The sequence below is a fragment of the Ochotona curzoniae genome, unplaced genomic scaffold (genome assembly GCF_017591425.1).
Source record: "Ochotona curzoniae isolate NIBS_2020 unplaced genomic scaffold, NIBS_Ocur_1.0 scaffold_4683, whole genome shotgun sequence".
In the NCBI taxonomy this organism is placed as follows: Eukaryota; Metazoa; Chordata; class Mammalia; order Lagomorpha; family Ochotonidae; genus Ochotona; species Ochotona curzoniae.
In genome coordinates this window covers 21,510,861-21,532,922 of record NW_024467121.1, presented here as the reverse complement: position 1 = coordinate 21,532,922, position 22,062 = coordinate 21,510,861, and the positions used below count along the sequence as shown (strand labels likewise).

At 39.4% G+C, this 22,062-nt stretch overlaps 1 protein-coding gene across 2 annotated transcripts in view; it reads right to left on the bottom strand.

The window, feature by feature from the left end:
* SMYD3 (SET and MYND domain containing 3) overlaps nt 1-22,062 on the bottom strand; it is a 585,373-nt gene that overhangs the window by 473,676 nt on the left and 89,635 nt on the right. For both annotated transcript variants that reach the window (XM_040968185.1, XM_040968186.1), the window contains exon 2: nt 10,594-10,657. In XM_040968185.1, coding sequence (XP_040824119.1) covers nt 10,594-10,657 — 64 coding nt within the window. The remainder of the gene's footprint in view (nt 1-10,593; nt 10,658-22,062) is intronic.

Genomic DNA, 22,062 nt, shown 5'->3' with positions numbered 1-22,062 from the left:
ATTGCATGTTCACTTGTATATGTGATAGTCTCTACTACACACTGACTATACATCCCCTTAAATGAAAAGCCACAAAAAAATCAACAACAAAGAGAAAAACAGAAAATTTACAACAACATGAAGTTAAATGATATGCTACTGAAAAACCACTGTGTCGATGAAGAAATGAAAAAGAAAATCAAACACTTTCCAGAAACAAACAGTGCTATTGTGTGACCTATGGGTCAGTGAGGAAATTAATAAGAAAAATTAAAACTTTTTAAAAAGATTTATTTGTTTTTATTGCAAAGTCAGATGAATAGAGAGGAAGAGAAACAGAGAGGAAGATCCTTCATCCAATGATTCATAACCCAAGTGACCACAATGGCCGGAACTGAGCCAATCTGAAGCCAGGAGCCAGGAACTTCCTCAGGTCTCCCACACGGGTACAGGGTCCCAAGGCTTTGGGCCATCCTCTACTGCTTTCCCAGGCCACAAGCAGGGAGCTGGATCAGAAAGCAGGGCCATTGGGATTAGCATTGGTGCCCATATGGGATCCCCATGAGTGTAAGGAGAGGACTTTGGTCACTAGGCCACCACACCAGGCCCATGAAAACTATTTTTTAAATGAATAAAAAAACCAAAAATATAAAACTACCTGAGCTATACAAAAACAAACAGCACTGAAAGGGTTATTGAAATGGCTATTTTGCATATAAGGTTGCCTTATATCAGAGAAAACATTTGCTATTTGTTCTTTTGGGACTGACATGTTTCACTGAACATAATGGTCTCTAGTTGGAACTATTTCGTTGCAAATGATTGAATTTCATTACTTTTAATCACTGAGTAGTATTCCATGGAGTAGATGTACCACAGCTTCTTATTCACTCCTCTTTTGATGGGCATCTGGGTTGTTTCCATATTTATTTATTTTTATTGGAAAGGCAGATTTACAGAGAGGGAGGAGATAGAAAAAGATCTTCCATCAGTTGTGGCCACAGTTCCCAAGTGCCCACAATAGTTGGAGCTGAGCCAATTCGAAGCCAGGAACTTCCTCCTGGCTTCCCATGCAGGTGCAGGGGCCCAGGGTTTTGGGACATCCTCTATTGCTTTCCCAGACCACAAGCAGTGAGCTGGAAGGGAAGTGGAGCAGCCGGGGTACAAACTGGTGCCATATGGATCCCGACATACAAGGCAAGGATTTAACCACTAGGCTATTGCACTGGGCCCAGACATAGTATTTTCAAACAGCAGATAATCTAAGAAAAAGAAAAAATCCTAAATGAAGAGGAAGAAAAACATTGCTTTGGTTTTTATGTTTGTACCCTCCAAAACTCATGTTACAATTTAACTGTCACTGCGACAGAGGCGGGATTTAAGCTGTGATGAGGTCATAAAGGCTCTGCCTATAGGTAAGATGAATGCTACCATCAAAAGGAAACATGCCCTGCCCTTACCTTGCCCTCTTTGCCCTTCTACCACAGGCCCTCACCAGACACCTGCACATTGCTGGTGGACTTCCTAGCTTCCAAAACTATGAAATTTCTTAAGGAATTACCTACTCTTAAGTATTCTGTTATAGCAACACAAAACAGATTAAAACACCTCACCTGAAGGAAAGATAAGACATAACATAAATCACACACGCAGGACGGGGCCGTGAGACATTTAAAATCCTGGAAGAAAGAGCTGCCAACTGACAAGTCTGTATTTAAAAATAATTCCTCAATAGTGGAAAGAGGAGTAAACATGTTTCTCAGACAAAAAAGTTAGGAACTATTTCTGGTACACTTAATAGTAAAAAATGATCAAAAAATTCTGTACACAGAAGGAAAATGCCAAATGTTGAAAACTCAAATCTATGAATAAGACTACAGAGCAGAAGTGGAAGTAAAATAAAAACATTTCAAACTTTTTAAAATTTACCTAACAGTCTGTTCAAAACAATAGCAGAAACAAATGTTAATTATTTGTGCTGATATGTAATCTAAGTCAATGACATCACTAACACAAAAGACCTGAGAGAGGAAGAGTTAGTTATTTTATTATTATAAGCAGATTATTATTATCATCTGTCAAGCACTAATGTGTTATTGGATGCTAGATTTCGTTTAGTTATAAATACCCTGGGTAGGTCAGATGTTCTGTGTCAGCTTCCTCTTTCAACTGGAACCCAGTGCTCAAACCCTGCTTTGTCCAGCCACTCAGATCCAAACCACCACCACTTTCCGACAGCGTCCTCAAATTACCCAAATACCCTAGCCTCTGCTCAGGTTCCTGTGTAAGCCACTGCCACCTCTCAGCCACCCACCACGACAACCATCACAGGTGTGCCAGAACTACCACAAGCACTCAGAGGCCACCATCAACCATCTACATCTACCCATCCATGTGTATTACTAATCTGACCATGATAATGTGACTTTAAACAATTTTAACTTGTATTTCTCTACCAGTCACATGAGGAGAGGGAACACACTGAGACAGTGATAAAGCTGAAGAACCAAAGAGGGGACCGAAACTTCCTTGAGGATGTCAAGAAACCAGACAGTGATGATTGGGAGAGTGGATTGAATGCAAAGGAGTGTGCATTGCACTTGGAGGGGGGAGTGCGAATCAGTTACTACACAACTGCACAAACCTGCCACTGACAAAAATGAGCCTCACTTATGTGACTTCATTGCAACTCATTATCTGGATGAGCAGGTTAAGTCCACCACAGAACCAGGTGACTACATAACCAACTTGAGCAAGATGGGAGCACCCAAATCTGGCATGGGAGAGTATCTCTTGGGCAAGGGTACAGTGACAACAAGAGCTAAAGCCTGAAGCTTACCATGCAGTATCAGGGAAACAGCTTCTGCGGCTGGGTATGCACTCCTGAATGTCTGGGATACCTTGACCTTTTCTATACACTGGACCAAAACATCCCTCTATGGAATCTAATTTGTACCATCTACTCAAACAAAGAAATTTAGTACCCCCAAAAAATGTATTCTGCAAACTTTAGAGAACTCACTGAAAAGGGTTTTGTTTTTCTAAGTATACCTGTTATGCTAATATAGGAAAGAAACTAGAATGACTTAAAAACTTCCATCAAAATTATACAGAGAATAGTTAAGACAAAGGTAAGAACAAAGAGTAAAGACAATAAATACAAAACAATAACAAATATGGTTAAGTATTAATTTAACCCTATCAGCACATTTTAAAATGTCAATGACCTAAAATGCACCTGGCAAAAGAAAAGAGACTGCCAGAGTGAATCAAGAATCAACATTCAGACAGGTGCAAAAATGGCTCAGTGGGTAAATCCTTGTCTTGCATGTGTTTGGATACCATGGGGCATCAGTTTATATCCTGGCTACTCCACTTTCCATCCAGCTCCCTGCTTGTGGCCTAAGAAAGCACTAAAGAATGGCCAAGGCCTTGGAATCCTGCACATACATCGGAGAACTAGAAGAAGCTCCAGGCTCCTACCTTCAGAGTGACTCAGCCCTGGCCACTGTGGCTAATTGGGGAGTAAATCAGCAGATGGAAGATCTTTCTTTCTGTGGCTCCTTTCTGTCAATCTGCCTTTCCAATAAAAATAAATAAATCTTAAAAGAAAAAAAAGAATCAACACTCATGCAAATCCTTTATCAGGCTGAGACCTGGCATGGGGATATTCATGAAATAATCAAGGGACTTGGCTGCCTCCACTATCACAACTTTGAGTGTGGTATCATAGAATTCGATTTATTCAGTCATTCCATTAATTTCTTAGTGTTGTACAAGTAATTTTCTACCCAACAGATATTAATAAAGTTATTCCACCACTAAGCATAAAATGTAAATCCAAGAACAAGACACAGATTTTTTAAGACATCCACAAACTGTTATAGTACTTTTAAAAAGTGGATAAACTATAATTTTTAATTTGCTACAGAATGTAGACACTTATTTTTGCTTGTGAATTAATTCATTAAGAAATGTATGTATTAAATTCAAAGAAGCAAAAGAATGTTTGATGTGTATGCTTGAAATTGGTATCTCTCCTATTTTGCTGCCATTTGTTATTTAGCAAATGATTTTTTTTTTACTTAGCAAAGGCTTTTTTTTAATCAGAAAAACGTAATCTGTTACTCCTCTTTGATCTAATTTTCTGTGAGGTGCTTCCCTTCATTAAATTATGAGAAGAGGGGCCTGCATTGCACTGCAATGAGCTAAACTGCCACCTGCAATGCTGGCATCCCATACTAGAGCACTAATTTAATTCCTGGCTATACTCCCTCCCATCCAGCTCCCTGCCAATATGTCTGAGAGGGCATTGGGTGATGTCCCATTGTGAGAGACCCAGCTGGAGCCCTAGATTCCTGGCTTCTGGCTGACCCAGAACTGGGCATTGCGGCCATCTGTAGAGTGGTTCGGTGCCGAGACAATTTCTCTCTTTCTTCCTCCCTTTTCCAATAAATATTTCGAGGGCCCTGTGCGGTGGCCAAGCGCCAAGATCCCATATGGACACCGGTTCTAATCACGACAGTCCCACTTCCCATCCAGCTCCTTGCTTGTGGTCGGGGAAAGCTTTGGGACCCCACACCCGTGTGGGAGACTCAGATGAAGCTCTGGTCTCCTGGCTTTGGATTGGCTCAGCTCCAGCCAGAGGCCACTTGGAGAGTGAACCATGGAACGGATGATCTTCCTTTCTGTCTCTTCTCCTCTCTTTATGTTTGCCTTTCCAATAAAAATAAATAAATCTTTTAAAAATAATAAAAAAGTAAATATTTCCAAAGATTACAAGAGATGAGAGCAGGTGATTTGTCTGGCAGTTAAGACTCTCGTCTGTGGCCCACATCACAGTGTCAGGATTTAGTTCGTCATCACAGCTCCAGACTCCAGTTTTCTAATAATGCAGACTTCGAGAGGCAGTGGGGATGGCTCAAGTGTGTGCCCGCTCCAAAGTGGAAGACCTGGATCGTGTTTCTGGCTCCCAGCTTCAGCTCCAGTTCAGACATTTAGAGTGTGAAATATGACTGGGAGCTCTCTTTCTCTCTCTCAAATAAAAGGACATCCTAACAACATACTCAAATGCCATATCAGACTGTCTGGGTTCCAATCCTGATTCTGTTCCCAATCCCAGCCTTCTGGTAGGTAGCAGTTGAAGGGTCAACTAGTTGGATCTCTACCACCAAGGGAGAACTAAACCGAGCTCCTTGCTCCCAGCTTTGGCCTCCACAGCCCCAGTCACTGTGGGTATTTGACAACAGATGGGAATTTTGGTCTCTGTGTCTATCTCTCAAAATGTTAACGCAAAGGGGCTTAAGCTGTGGTGCAGCACATAAAGCTTCTGCCTGCAGTTTTGGCATCCCATATGAGTGTGAGTTCAAGTCTTAGTGGCTGCACTTCAGACCCAGCTTCCTAAAATGTGCCTGGGAAAGCAGCACAGCATGCTCAAGTGCTTGGGACCCTGCATCCATGTGAGAGACCTAGAAGTTCCAGGATCCCAACTTCAGATTGGGCCAGCTCAAGCTATAGAAGCCATGTGGGGAGCAAACCAGTAGATGAAATGTCCATCTCTGTGTGTCTCTCATTCCCTGTCTTAGTAATTCTGCCTTTCAAATAAATAAATAAACCTTTAAAATATTTTGAGGAAAAAAAGACAATAATCTTTTAATTAATTATAGACAAGAATACAAAGCCACTGACAAGAAAATATTTTGGTAGCAGAAATAGTGCTGTGCACTGGAGTGAATACATTTATAGATACATAAATTTACTATGAAATATAGAGTAACAGGTATGTACCCTTCACTCACAAAACAGTTACACAGATATCACCTCTGGAAAGTAGGAGCAAGAGAAGGGGAAGGAGGCTAGAGAAAAAAATTTTACTTTTAACTCTGTATGATTCTACATAGTGCTAATTTTTATCATGAAAATATACCCTTGCATTGCTTATATTTACAAATGAAATGTGAATGTCAATGGCACCTCCTAAGGGCATAATGGACTTATTACACTCTGAACTACTCCAGCAGCCTCTTTCAAACAATTCACTGATGAGCACAGCCCCAGTACCAAGGGTAGAGCAAGTGAGCCAACATATCCCCCGTGTTTTAGATTTTATGCGTCAAATGCACATGCCACCTATTTCTTTAGCTTCTGGTTCACTACTGCTCATAGTCCAGTTGGCCAGTATAATTTTGGGCTGCATTATAGACACACAGCATAATTGCAATGTTAACTGTTGTAGCTTACAGTTGAGGTAAACAGAGCAGTTTAAATGCATATGCTTCAGGCAATCTCTGACTCTTACCTCTACACTCACCCAAACCCCCAGCACTCACACTCCAACTGACATTGTGTATAGCTTTCATCTTTCTATTTTCCCATTACCTACCACAGTATATCTAACAATGACATTATTACTGGTCAGACAGTATAAAGCTCACTTATGTGGTAAAAATACATGCCCTATAATGAATCAAAATGACATACCTACTTGCCAAATTCCCTGCACTCATTCTAATCAGATAATGGCTTTTTCCCCTTTAGTATACTACAAAAATGGGAAGAAGCAGTGGAAAAAAGCTTGAATATTCATAAAAATAGGGAAAAGTAAAAGAAATGTTTAAGTCATTGCAATAACAAAGAAAGCACATGTAAAATATTATTTTCAAATAATATGATAATTTATTAGTTCTACATGTATTCTGCTTAATCCAAAGTGGGCTTAGTTCCACATGAATAAAATAGCTAAGACATCACCAGTTGACAGCCATTCTAAAATTTGCTGGCATTTGCTCTGCTTTTTTTTTTGTTATTATTTTTTATTAATTTTTGTTATTGTTTCAAGTTCTTATGTAAATCTGGAATCTTGCTCATTTCGGTGGAATATTTGATTTACAAAATGAGAGAAAAATAACTCAGTAATTTTTAAATTCCCTCAACTTTATTTGAAAGGTATTATTATTAACCTTTCATCTAAAAATTGTTTTTTCTTTTTTGTTCCTTGAAAATACATCTTTATTAAAAAATCAGAAAATGAAAGAATATAAAAGATGATTAAAAAGCTAACCCTCGGCCAGCATTATGGCATGGCAGGTAAAGCCAAAGTTTCCACTGGGAAAACTAGAATCCCACGTGGGTGCCTACTCAAGTCCCAGCAGCTCACTTCCAATCAGCTCCCTGCTAATGCACCTGGGAAAACAGTGGGACATGGCCCAGCATTTGGGCCCCTGCACTCAGGTGGGAGACCTGAAGAAGCTCCTGCTTACTGGCTTCAGACAGCCCAGCTCCAGTGCTTGGAACCATTTTGGGAGGGAACCAGCAGATGGAAGATTTCTGTTGCTTTTCTCTAACTTCACCTTTCAAATAATAAGTCTTAAAAAATAAAAAAAGAAAGGAAAAAAACCTAGAGCTAATCAGAATGTTAGAGCAAGAACAAAATATGGGTTCATAACCTGAAAGTCTGGAAGCTGAGTATGTGGGGTTATTTTCCAAACTCCAAAATCAATAATTATAACATTTGGGAAGTTTCCAGCCTCTCTATTGTCAGATTCCTTATTAGCACCAAATAATAGTACCAAATTCTCACATGATTTTTGCAGAAGTAAATGGGATAAACAAGTCCCTAAAACAAAGTAAGTGAGCAAATAAACAATTAGCTCTTATTATTACATAAAATTTAGAAAGAGCTTGTTTTCCTTGATATTGTTTAATTCACAAATTGGAGAATTAGCATTAAGACCTGGAATCACTCATAATTTTTTATATTTTTTTCTTTCATATAGAACTTACTTAGTTTTGTGCTGGTATTATGCTACAGCAGACAATGTCAATATCCCATGGGCAGTTTGAGTTCCAAATGCTCAGCTTCCAATCCACTTCCTTTATAATTTGGCTGAGCAGACAACAGATGATGGCCCAAGTACCTAGGCCCTGCCACCCTTGAGGAAGACCAAGAGTGAGCTGCAGCCCTACTCAGCTCAGTCAATGGGCCCATTTGGGAAGTGAACCAGTAAATGGTAAATTCATTCATTCTTACTTTTTCTTCTCTCTTCTCTCCTCCCTACCCTGTCACTCTATCTCTCAAATGAACAAACAATTATTTTTAAGAAATAATTCCATTTATACACTGTTCTTTAAAAGAAGAACATGAGCTAGACAATTACTACAACACACACTGTTTAAATGGAAAAGAAGGAACTTTGGGTAAGTGTACAAATACACACACACACACACACAAAACAAGCAACAAAAAGAATGGGTGAATGGTGAGGAGAAGGTAACACAGACACAAAGCCTCCAATTAGAATTTGTAATATAATTCATTAGAGTATGATTACATTTTTTACTAAATGGCTAATCATAAGTTTGAAGAAAAGGTCATGCTAACTGTTAATTATACATCCTTTAAGGAATTCAGAATGCATTAATGGTACTTGTAAATTACCTCAAATTCTTAGCAGGCAATCTGACATGGTCATCAAAAATTCAAAATGTATATATAAAATCTTACCTCAAAAAATTAACAGAAAATAAAATGAATAGTACAAATTTTTTATTTTAGTGTAAATTTTTTAAATTCATAATCTTTTCAAAATATTCATGCCCATGACCTTTTTTTTGTTTTTCGGTTTTTTGGGTTTTTTTTAGTTTTAAACCAAGGTTTATTAGAAAAGCTGAGAAAGAAGGCTCCCATCCTAATAACGGGAGGGGGCTTTGAGATAGAAAAGACCCAAGTCCTCTGCCATAGTGGCAGGAGGAAAAGTGGGGAAAAAAAAGACCCCTCCATGACCTTTCTAAATACCCTTCATATCCCTTCACTAACATGATTAGGAAGAACTTACTCAACAATTAGGCTGCAGCCATGCATAAAATGTGGATAAATTAATATTGGTTGGGCCAACATTGTGGCACAAAGGGCAAAACTGCCTACTGTAATGCCAGCATTCCCTATCAGTGCCAGTTCAAGTTCCAGCTGCTCCACTTCTGATGCCACTCCCTACTAATGTGCTGGGGAAAAGTGAAAAAAAAAAATGGCTCAAGTGCTCAAGTACTTTGGGCCCCTGCACCCATGTGAGAAACATAGATTAAGTTCCTTGGCCCAGCATCAATTGTTGTGGCCACCTGGGAGTGAATGAGCAGATGGAAAATGTCTTTCTTTCTTTCTCTCTCTCTCTCTCTTTTTCTCTCTTTGCAACACTATTTTTCAAATAAAGAAAATAATAAATATTTATAAAAATAATTGCTAAATAGATTCTGGGTGCATTACTAGTGTGTTAGTGGACACAAAGAATTCCATTCACACAGAGTCTCACCATTTAGCCTCCAGTCAGAGTCGCTAAGGTGAAAGCTTTACTTACTATGACAATGAAGGATACAATAGGAAGGTAGTTCCCTGAAGAAATTATCTTTTCCAAAGCACTGTTGCAAGATAAGCTATTTTGGAGCCTCTGAATAAGAAGCTTCAAAAGATAAACTGTTCAAGATTCTCTGCCTTATTTGAGCGGCCCTCTCTGGCCTAAATCTGATATTGTTGGTTACGGCAATGGAAAATACTGAAAATGCATAACCATGCGTTAAATGGGAAATCATGACTACTGTGAATAGATGATACATAATAGCCCTCTAAATAAATCAAGGGATAATAGCAAAACACAAATAAGACATATGCAAATTCATGCAAGAAGAACATATTCTCTGTTTTTTAAACAGAGGATATAGGTAATGTGCTTACATAGGAAGTACTGGCAAAGACACGTGGATAGGAGGTCAAGGGCAAGAAGATGGACAGTAGATATTTCCTTTCATGCAGAAACTAGAACTTCCTACCCTATACCATATATTAATATTAAAACTAAGGAAAAACAACAAGTAAAAATAAGTCAAAAATTCAAAGAATGAAAATAGACTATAAGGCATTATGGAAGGTAAGAGTAAATAATTTGGGGAAAGCATTGTGGCACAGCAAGTTAATCCTCCACCTGCAGAACCAGCATCCCATATAGGCTCCAGCTCAAGTCCTGCCTACTCCACTTCCCATCCAACTCTCTGCTTATGGCCTAAGAAAGCAATGGAGGATGAACCAAGTCCTTAGGCCCCTGCACCCATATGGGAGATCCAGAGGAAGCTCTAGGCTCCTATCTTTGTACCAACACAGTTCCAGCCATTGAAGCCATCTGGGAAGCGAATCAACAGATGAAAAATCTGTGTGTCTCTCCTCTCTGTAACTTTGACTTTCAAATAAAAATAAAAAATCTTTTTAAAAAGTCAGTAATTTGAAAATTTATCTTACACATAGCAGAGCAGTATTTGTTTTTAAATTTGTTTTGAGAAGTGAGACTTACACAGAGAAAGGTCTTCTGTCCACTTGTTCACTCCACAATGACCAGATCTGAGCTGATCCAAAATCAGGAGCCAGGAGCCTCAGCTGGGTCTCCAAGAAGGATGCAGGGTCCCAAAGCTTTGGGCCATCCTCTACTGCTTTCCCAGACCCCTAGCAGGGAGCTGGATGGGAAGTGGAGCAGGCACGACACAAACCAGCACCCATATGGGATCCCGGTGAAAGCAACCTGAGGATTTAGCCATTAGATTATCACTCTAGGCCCAACAGCTGAGCAGTCTTACCTGACACTTTGCACTACAGTACTTGGCAACTCGGCACTGAGAGCATCGCATCAGCTTTTCCTTCCTATAAAAAAAAATTAATTCCACATTAGAAAAAGAGTGAGATGTGCAAATATATATATAGCTCTATATGGCTTTTGACCGAAAATACAAATCAACATATTAAAGCCAATATATCCTGTTCTTTTCATACAGATGTTCCCGTAAAATTTCTCAACTTCAGTGTGAGATATTTACATAAGAAGTGTTCTTTTCTAAAACTAGGGTAAAACATACATGAATAGAACTTATACTTTAACCATTTTAAGCATACAGTTGTGGTATTAACAACATTCAACATCATTATCACTAATGCTCTTTTTAACATAAACTATATAGATTTTCATCTAGATTTTTAAAATTGCACTTATAATCTCCCCATGTGAAACTCAAAACTAGTGTCATCTAGTTGAAAGTATCTATACTCTTCAAATCCCACCCCCGCAAAAAACGTGCTTCCAATTCTCATATGCTTTTGTCATGAGCATCCTCCTAGGATACAACTGGAAAACAAAGCTGCCTTTAAAAGGATGTGCATATTATAAGGCAAAGAATAGTGGTCTCAGAAGAGCAGTGATAAAGACAGAATCTCCATAGACTGCAAATATATCCTGTTTGCAAAGTGACTATCTTAATAATCTATTCAGAACTGTAACTTCTGAATGAAAATTGAATTAAAATGTGTGATTCTCCCTTTCTCTTGCATTTCAGAGATAACAGTAGCAAACTACTTCCAAATATATAACTAAAATTAATTTTTACCAAAACATTAGGATCTTTAGTGATCCATCCTCTAAAAAAATGCAAAATTTCCTATAATTTGCTTCATGAAAATCAAATTGCTACAGAAGAGTATTAAATTTGAGAAAATTCTTACTATACTTATCATCCTTAGACACAATGACTTAGGAAAAAAAAATCCTGTCTTCCAGATACAAGGCAGGCTATAATTCAATTCTCTAACAACCTAACCTTCTGAAACAGAAGAAGCAAAAACTGAGCAAAATTGTTTTTCAGTGTAGTAATTATGAAGTTAGATACAATTATAGATAAGTATTTTTTAGCCTGCATAAGTTTTCACTTCAAAATAAACTTGTCTTTTGGTATGGGCATTGTGGCATATCAGGTTTAATCTGCCACCTATAAAACTGACATCCCATATAGGTGCCAGTTTATGTCCTGACTGCTCCATTTTCAATTCAGCTCCCTGCTAATGGCCTGGGAAAAGCAGCAAAAGATGGCCCAAATGTTTGTGCCACTGCCAGTGACAATCTCTCTCTTGTCATGTGTGTGTGTGTGTGTGTGTGTGTGTGTGTGTGTGTGTGCGCACTTTCCCACTTTAACTCTGCCTTTCAAATGAACATACTAAATCGTATTTAAATACACACACACACAGAGAGAGAACATTGAGATACAGTACATTAAACAACTGTTTGCAAAGCTAGCATTCCATTTTAGAATGTCAATTTGAGTCCTGGCTGCTCTACCTCTAGTCTAATTTCCCACTAATAGGCCTGGAAACGCAAGAGGTGGCCCAAGTACTTTGGTTCCAGTCATCCATGTGGGCGACCTGGATACAGTTCCTGACTTTGCTTCAGCTTCAGAGAGATGTGACTTTGACAGCAAGTTGGGGAGTGAACCAGCAGATGGATGTCCCTGATCCCTTCCACCCTCTCTTCCTCCTCCCTTTCAAGTAAATTAATACATAAATCTGTTTTTAAAAAAACCACATGAAGAATAGATTCCTTTTCAATGGAGAAAGTCAAAAATAACTAAGTGAATAATGTGTGTGTGTATATATATAATTATAATTTTTAAACAACAAATCTCAAAATTTTATATTGGCAAATATCTTAGAAATCCAGGTGGGATGCAGTTCCCATTGGTGAAAATGTGATTCAGGCCTGGGTGTTGGTCAACTCGGGCAAGGCAGCAAGTGGAGGGGTTTGTTCTTGGGGGTGGAGGGAGAACCAGGCAGAACTGGGCCAAACCTTAGCACACTGGCATATGCAGGAACCAGGAAAAAGTGCAGGCCATGCTGGGCTAGGCTATCACACCTACCAGTGTATATGAGCCAGGAATGGGGGCAGACTGGGTGGGCACAGCTAGGTTACGGCACCCACCAGTGAGAGTTGGGACACCAGACCAAGCCACAGCATCCAATGGCAAAGACCAAGATGGGGCATGGGCTATGCTGAACTGTGTCAAAGCAACCATTGGCACATATAAGATCTGTGGCTGGGAACAGGACTGGTTGGGGAGCTAAAAGAATGCATTGGCTGGGCTGTCATTCCCACTGGTGAGCACGAAAGCCAGAACAGAGACGCGGTATGGGCTGTACATGGCTGAAGTGTCCCTCAGCATGGGTATGGACTGGGTCTGAGATTTATCGGACTGGGCCAGACTCCAGCACCCACTGGTACCCATAAGAACCAAAGTTGGTGTAGGATAGGCTGGGTTGGCATCAGCACCCATTGAACCGTGCGAGAGCTGTGGCTGGGAGTAGACCAGGTGGGGCTAGGCTGTAACATCCAACAGTAAGAACTGGAATGGGTGTAGGTAGCTTGGGTAAAGCCACTGCTCCCATCAGTACATGAGATGGGCCAAATCAGGGTAGGCCAAGAACTCACTGATGTGTGCAAGATATACCAATGGGAGAAGACCAAGTGCCTCTGTCAGGATGCAGTCCCTGCAGGAGAGCGCAAGAACCAAGTCTGGGAGCAACACAGACCAGGCTGCGTTACAGCAGCTGCCAGCATACATGTGAGTCAGGTCTGGTTGCAGGTGATGCTGAGTCAGTTCATAACACCCACTGGCAGATTTGAAACCAGAATGGGGCACAAAACATGCCAAATTGGGCTACAGTACTAGCCAGTTCACATTTGGGCCAGGACTGAGAGATGGCCAGGCCTGGCTAGGCTGCAACACCCAAAAGCATGAACTGAAACTGGGGGCAGACTGGGACGAGCCAGGCTACAGTACCCACAGGCAAATACCAAGGTGTGTTGGCCATGCCAGACTGGGCCACAGCACCCAACCATACACATGAGACTGGGGGGTCGGGTACAAGCCAGGTATGGGAGCAGCGTGGGCTTCCCTGCCAGGCCACTGCTCCCATCAGTGAGCGTGAGAACTGGGACAGGAGGCTGACAAGGATGAACAGGGCAATAACACCTGTTGGCCTGCATGTGAACTGGGTTGGGGGGAGAGCCAGGATGAGCTAACCAACTGTATCCACCAGTACATGCATGAGCCACAGTAAGTGCAGACAGGTTAGGCTTTGCCACAGTATCAGGTGGCAAGTGCTGGGACTTGCCATGTCATGCTAGACTGAGGAATCACCTGAAGAATGAAAGATCTGAGGTTAGGAGTGGCCTATTGGGCAAACTATGGTTACCTCTTTGATGTGCTGTAACTCCTACTGATGAGTATGGAAACCAGGGCTGAGGGTGGGCCTGGTTAGATAGGTGGTGACACCCGCAGATATAATGCAAGCTGGATAGTGGGGTAAGTTGGGTTAAGCTAGGCCTCAACACCCATTGATGTGCACAAGAGCTGAATGGGATGTGGGACAGTTTAGACCAATCTGCTGTACATATGCAGTTCCTGACTTTGCTTCAACTTGAGAGAGATGTGACTTTGACAGCAAGTTGAGGAATGAACCAGCAGATGGACATCCCCGATCCCTTCTGCCCTCTCTTCTCCTTCTCTTTTTCCTCCCTTTCAAGTAGATCAACACATAAATCTGTTTTTAAAAAAACACATGAAGAATGGATTCCTTTTCAATGGACCTTGGAAGGATTTCTTCATCCTTGGATCAACAAGATCAATAGCATTACAGAACTATCAAAACTACTTGAGCAGAACTCTCAGAGCATGCTCCACATCAGGGACGATGGGATGACATTGGATAGCCATTCCCCATCCCCAGGTACTAATGTGGTTGGGATGTTGAATGTGGCTTCTTCCCTTCTCTCCTTTCCCCCAGAAACAGGAAGAATAAAAAGAAAATTTGGAACCAACAGTCTCATCCTCTTTCCCCTAATCCTTGACTATTCCCACTCTAATCGGTGGTCCACATGGGTTTGCATCCATCTCAACGATAAACATTAAAAATAAAATTTTAAAAAAAGACTATGAGAAAATCTTCATGAATTATCTGTTAAGATATCTCAAGCACATTCACCACAGAGTTAAAACTGAACTTGCTGGAGCCAACATTGTGGTGTAGCATGTTAAGCCATCATCTGAAATGCCAACATCCCACTTAAGATGTTTGTTCAAGTTCTAGCTGTTCCTCTTCTGATCCAGCTCCCTGATAATGTGCTTGGGAGGGTAGCAGAGGGTGGCCTAAAGGTTTGAGCCTCTGTTAGTCATGTGGGAGACCTGGATGAAATTTCGGCCTGACCCATCTATGGAAGTTGTGGCTATTTAGAGAATGAAACAGAGAATGGAAGATCTCCCTCTGTGTCTCCCGTTCTCTCTGTAACGCTATCTTTCAAACAAACAAACATTAAAAAAAAATCTGAGCTTGCTGAGTATACTTTCAAAGTGATCAAGGTAATTTTATTTCTTTTTATACCATAACAAAGTGTTTTTTTTTTCCCTGTGGCAGGTGTTTGGTCTAATCATCAGAGTACCTCGATTCAGTATTTATCTCAGCTCCTGACTCCAGGGTCCTGCAACTGCAGAACTTCCACAGTTAGGCAGGCACAGAGGTGATGACGTAAGTTACTGGGCTCCACTGCCACCAACACAAAAAACATGCACTGAGTTGCTGCCTCCTGACTACACTCCCAACAAGGGATTTGGGGGTTATCTGGGAAACATATCAGCAGGTGTGAACTCTGCCTCTCTCTCTCTCTCTCTTTGTGTCTCTAAAATAAATAATTTTTAAAAGACGATGTCTTCCTTTTATTATTCCTCTACCGTTGCCAAATTAGCAAAATTGGTATGTATCACAAATGTAGGTACTTACGTATACAATTTACTAATATCACCTCTTTGAAGCATATTATTGAAACCCACAATATTAGGCTTTAATTTCAAAGTTTAACTGACATCATGTTTCACTACTCAACTTACATTCATTGAAGTTTTGATTACTGTTATTTTTAACATTACTATTTTTAATTTGATCAGAATCACTGACTTCAAAGTGGTCTAATTCAAGGAACTCTAACTTTGAAGTACCAAAAAAAGTTCTTTTGATGATTTCATTTGTGGAAATTAAGAGGAAACTATTAAATTTTCAATAATATTAATAGGGAATCACAACTCTTCATGTTCTACATGCTTTGTACAAGGTAATGCTTAAAACAAGGAGCAAATTAACATTTTTATAAGAGCACAGATTTGAACTTCCTCATTATACTAACAGGATTTCTCTGAGGCTTTGTACATTACATGTTGTAGGTCATTCTGACAATTAATAACTGATAACATAAAGTATCAAAGTGTATTTGGCTTGTTCTTCAAAAAAAGCATACAGAGTTGACTAAAGAAAACTGTGATCAAAATGAATTACAAAAGAGATTTAATGATAACATCTGTGCTTCTAAATAGGAACCTATTTAGCCCAGTAACACAACTCCAGTCATCTAAAAGATGTATTCATGTCCGGCAAGTCTTTCAGAAATCTAAAATAATAAGAACATAGAGAAGAAAAAAAATCTTATTTTTTCCAAGCAGACACTCTAACAATGTAAAATTTGCTACTAAAATAATCACATAGAACTTACATCAGAGAAGTACTATGGTTAAAATTTCGAAGGTATATTTGAGTATGCTTTCCTATAACATACAGTGATCTAATCCTTCAAAATATCCGAAGATGCTCACTTTCAGTTCAATTGAAGAAGATTTTGTCACTGTAGACAAATTAGCTATCATGCTTCCTCTAGAAAAGGAAAATACATGTTTCCATATTTCCATATTAGCTTCAGCGATGACAAAATTAAAAGCCAAGCTTACTTACTGTAGCAATCTGTATATTTCAAGGCCAGGAATCATCTGCTTACTCTGCCTGCTTTAAGCATTTGCTCTTCTATTTTATAACCATGAATATTACTTCCCCTGCTTCAAGCCCTCATACAAGCAAGAAATCATGAAATTTCAAAACGTTCCTTTTCTGTTTTGGAGACGTGACATTATAAGTTCATACAGAAATAGCATCATGCTGACCTGGTCCCAAAGAAACTTTATGAGGCCTTAAGAGACATGGAAAAAAAGTATTATACCTGTCAATGTATTGCAGTTAATTAAAAAGTCCTCGTTTCTATGAAGAGAACCTTTATCCACTAACAGTCAATGGATGTGAGTTAATAAGGGTTAATGCAGTGGTTTCAGTGTCTGATCATGGTGATCAGGTGGCATGCTCATTAAGAAGGTGGTCTTACGGCCCCAGAATAATCACCTTCACATAACTTTTGGCTTCGGCTTCTTTCAGCCCTGGGCATTGAGGCCATATGGGGAGTAAACCAGCAAATAAGATATCTCTCTCTCTCTTTCTGGCATGTTCTCACTCTCCTCTCTCACTCTCTGGTTCTCATCTCTATCTATGCCTTTCAAATAAATAAATACATTTTTTTAAAGGTAAAAGGAATGAAAACATTATTATACTGTATAAAAGACTCATTTCTGGATTTAATATATTCTACAATTTAAAACTGATGTCAAAGAACTGATATTAAATGGAGCAAATACATTTGCTATGTTACTGAGCCTCTTCTGAATACAGGTTCCGATTTCATGTGATGTTTCATATCTTACAATTTTCTTTGATTTATATGAACTTGAAGTTCACTCGAAGTAAAAGTTCTATATTCTCTTGTGTTAGCTTTACTTCGATTTCAACTGAATCTTTTTTTTATTTTAGAGATGTAGAAATATTTAATAAGTGAGATATGACAGAAATCAAAGGCTTTTTTTATCAACTGGCCCTGTTATTCATTTGCTGATTCATTCTTTTAACCACAACAAAAGGCACTGTACTCCTTTCAAATGCCAAAGGATGGATCACACACGTTGTAGTCATTATTAACCTAACAATCTCCCCACTCCTTCCTAGCAAGAGAACTATTATTTGTTAAGTCAGAAAACAGAGTGCTCTTGATTGCAGGGTAGGTTGCCAGCTCCTGGGGAAATAATCGTGATAGGTTTAACTAGGGGGGGGAAAAAATCCCATGTCCTATGGCCAGGGCTACTGAAGGAACAAATAACATGTCCAAGTTCTGGCTACGGATTTTAAAAGAGGTACAGTCAATCCTTATTACTTTTAGCTTCATTATTTGTAAACTCAACTACTCACTCCAAATCAATAGCTGCGGCACTTTTCCAGTCAGTTATGGACATGCATGGAAAGCACAACAGTTTGAGACACTGAAAGCATGTATTTCCATGTGAGATCAAACACGGTGACACTCTACCATTTATCTCAGCTCTCAATCTCTAAGTGTCCTTCTCACAGTCCATTTAGTCTCATGCTTTTCTCATTTTGGTTGGTGACTTCACTGCTTCAAAAGGGTCTCCCAGCATAGTGTTCCAGTGTTGTCTATTGTTCATAACTGCAAAGTTTCTGTGATGAACCTTACAAAAACATACTTACACATGTGATAAGCTTCATTTGGAGACCAGCTACAGTGCTGTTGCCCATAATTTCAATATTAAAGAATCAATAATACATATGAGTATTGTTTGACTTAAAACACACAAAAAAATACTTATATTTCAATCAGTTGACATACTCTGATCAGAGGCTCATAGAAGACTAACCCTATTTATCTCCCTAATCAATGGTTCAGCATCAGGTAATTCAGTTTTCAACGTGACTTTATAAACACAACTATTGAAAATATCAAGAGGCTACCATTTTTCTAATTAGAGTTTTTATTCATTTCAACTTTCCCGCCACAACACACACAATCAGAATAAACGCCCAGATAGGAAGATCCAGTGAGTGAAGGGGAAAAAAGGTATCAATTTGTTTAAAACACTACAGGGAAGTATGCATACAAAGACCCCTCCATTTCAGTATTATAATGCTCCTGAAGATATTCCACATTCCACAAGATCACATCCTCCTCCGTTTACTGTACATACAAACTGTTGCAATGTAGCTTCAGGAAAACTACCAGACACACAAAAGAGAATAGTTTTTTAAAAAAAGGACTACCAAGCTATTGCCATAAAGAGAGCATTCACAAAAATCCCTGAAAGGCCTTCAGAGGAACCCCAATCTCCGCAGGGTCCCAGACTTCTTTGCTTCTGCTGCTTTTGTGTGCAGTTAACTCAAAGAAGATTGTTAGGCTCTAAGAAAGCAAAACTTGAACAATTCTACATATTGAAAGTAGATAAACAAATTAAATTCCAACACTGAGAGTTTCCTTAAATCCATATCCTACAGTATTTTTTTGTTTCCAGGCAACCAGCATGTTTCCTTATCTTTGTGGTTGGAGCCTTCCAGGTCCACTCACTCAGTTCTTTACACAGGATATTTTGTATCATCATGAGTCACAGTTAATCCACTGTTCGAAAATACCAAAACCTGTTCCCTTCACCCTTGTAGTTTAGTATCCTTTATTCAGCATTCCCTCATTATTTCTTCCATATTCTAGCATCAGACCTAATCTATTATATGTGGTTAATATATTATTATTACCAACTCCCACATTTGAGAGAAATTTGTCTTCCTGTGTCTGAGTTATTTAACATAAAATTTTAACTTCTATCCATTTTGCTGCCAGTGTCAGGATTTCATTTATTCCCCCCTGTATCAAACTGTTACTAAAACTACATACACAAAGAGAGACACACATCTACACACAACACACATACATTTTCTGTATCCATTTATCTGCTGACACTTACATCTCTGTGTTAGAAAGTATAAATAGTGCTACCAGGAACATGAAAGTGCGGACACCTTTTCCATATACTGATTTCATTTCCATGGGACATATACTCAGAAGGGGCACAGCTACCTGTAGTTTTCTGAGGAAACTAGGTAACTGTTTGCCATTATGGCTGTGCTAATTTACATTCTCATCAGCAGTGTGTAAGAGTTCCCTATTCAGGCCCAGCGTGGTAGCCTAGCAGCTAACGTCCTCGCCTTGCAGGCAACAGGATCCCATTGAGGTACAAGTTCATGTCCAGGCAACCCCACTTCCCATCCAGCTCCCTGCTTGTGGCCTGGGAAAGTAGTTGAGGATGGCTCAAAGACTTGGGACCCTGCAACCTCATGGGACCCTGCAACCTCATGGGACCCTACACCAACCTAAGAGACCTGAAAGAAACTCCTGTCTCCTGGCTTTGGATTGGTTCAGTTCCAGCCATTTCAGCCACTTGGGGAGTGAATCAACAGAGGGAAGATTTTTCTCTCTGCCTCTCCTCCTCTCTATATCTGACTTTCCAATAAAATAAATAAATACATATTTTTTTAAAAAAAAAAAAAGAGTTCTCTTTTCTCCTCAGCATTGCCAGCATTTTTTTTTCTAATGGGTAATGGCCATATTAACTAGAGTGAGATGATACCTATTTTGGTTTTTGTGGGGGGTGGTGGTTAGCAATATTAAACATTTTTCATGCATTTGTTGACCATTTACATTTTTTAAATTCTTGTGATGTTCAATCACTTTGCTTACTACCGGTCTCATGAGTTTGAAATGTTAACTCACTGCACCATTACTGATAAGTAGTGGAAATGTGAGCATCCTTACATGTTAATTCATTAGTCACAGTTTCTATTGTGTCAAATGCCCAATCATCTAAATCTAACTTGTCCATATGATACTGAGTTTGTTTACCAAGCTTAACCTTATGCTGAATAAATGCTTTGGAAATTAACTTCAAATTATATCCATATTTATTCCACAACTGGCACTAGAAGAGAACACAACATAGTAGTTAAATCATTAGCAGTACAACCATATGGCAAGCAACTGAATTTTAGTTTTACCATTTAGTAGATATGTGATACTATGCAATTTAACTTCTCTAAACCACTGATCATCAATGAGAATAAATAACAGTGCTAGTTAAGCATTCTTACACTAAAACTCCAAATTTTAGAAAATTTCTGGTTCCTAATTTTCAGTTTGGACTATAGAACTGATGAAATACAAATATTAAAAATTTTTAAAACTCTGAAATTTGAAACACATCCAGTACCAAGCATTTCAGATATACCAACTGTCACTACATGGCTTTAGAGAATTAAAATAGGTTAAAAAAAATTAACATCATTCTTGCCTACAAAAAGCACTTGGTAAATACTGTTCTTATACTATTTTAAAATATTATTAAGATCATTTTAATAAACTTTGAAAAGACCTTTAGCTATTATGGTTGCTTATAGATACAGCAATCCATAAGACACAGTTTTTCCTATCAGGGAGTGTCAGTGCTACAACAGAAGTAGGACAGCATAAGCAGCAACAAATGCTGATAAGCACCTAACCTATGGTTCAGTTACTGTGTTAGGAGTAACAGTTAGCAGTCATCACAAGTTCTAGGTTATGGCCACGGGACAAGGTAGGAAAGATAATGCCATGGCAAACAATTAGAAGTGGGGGCAAAAAGGTTAGCTAATAGGTGCCTTAGTGTGTCAAGAGTAGTTACGAAGAAAGAAAAAGCCATAAATGTTAAGAAATAACTGGAAAGTGAGGCAACAGGGAATGTTAATAGTAAATGTTTCAGAGAAGTGGGCTATTTCGACGTAGAAGATAAAGCATTTAAATGATATAAAACGCAGCAAGAGGAGCAAGGCACATTCAAATTACCAAGATCATAATGTACTTAGGGTATAAAGGGGAGAAATCACCCCTTCACACAGTAGGAAACAGCTTCCTTAAGATTCAGCTGAGGAGAATGGGGGCAGGAAGGGAGGGTGGTCAGCACAGTGGGCCAGTGGCTAAATCCTTGGCTTGCAATCGGTGCAATCCCATATGGGCATCAGTTCATGTTCCAACTGCTCCATTTCCCATCCAGTTCCCTGCTCATGGCCTGGAAAAGCAGTAGAGGATGGTCCAAAGCCTCAAGACCCTGAACATGCATGGCAGCCCTAGAGGAACCTCATGGCTCCTGGCTTTGGATCAGCTCAGCTCTGGCCATTGGAGACACTTGGGGAATGAACCAGCAGACAGGTCTTCCTCTCTATATCTCCTTCTCTCTGTAAATCTGCCTTTCTAATAAAAATAAATGAATAAATCTTTAACACACACACACACACACACAAGAATCAGCCAGATGGACCAGTGCAGTGAGTTAACAGGTTAATCCTCTACCTTCAAACACTGTCAACATCCCATATGGATACTGGTTTGTGTCCCAGTTGCTCCACTTCCCATCTAGTTCCCTGCTTGTAGCCTGGGAAAGGCGTGGAGGATAGCCAAAGTCCTTGAAACCCTACACATATGTGAAAGATCCGGAAGA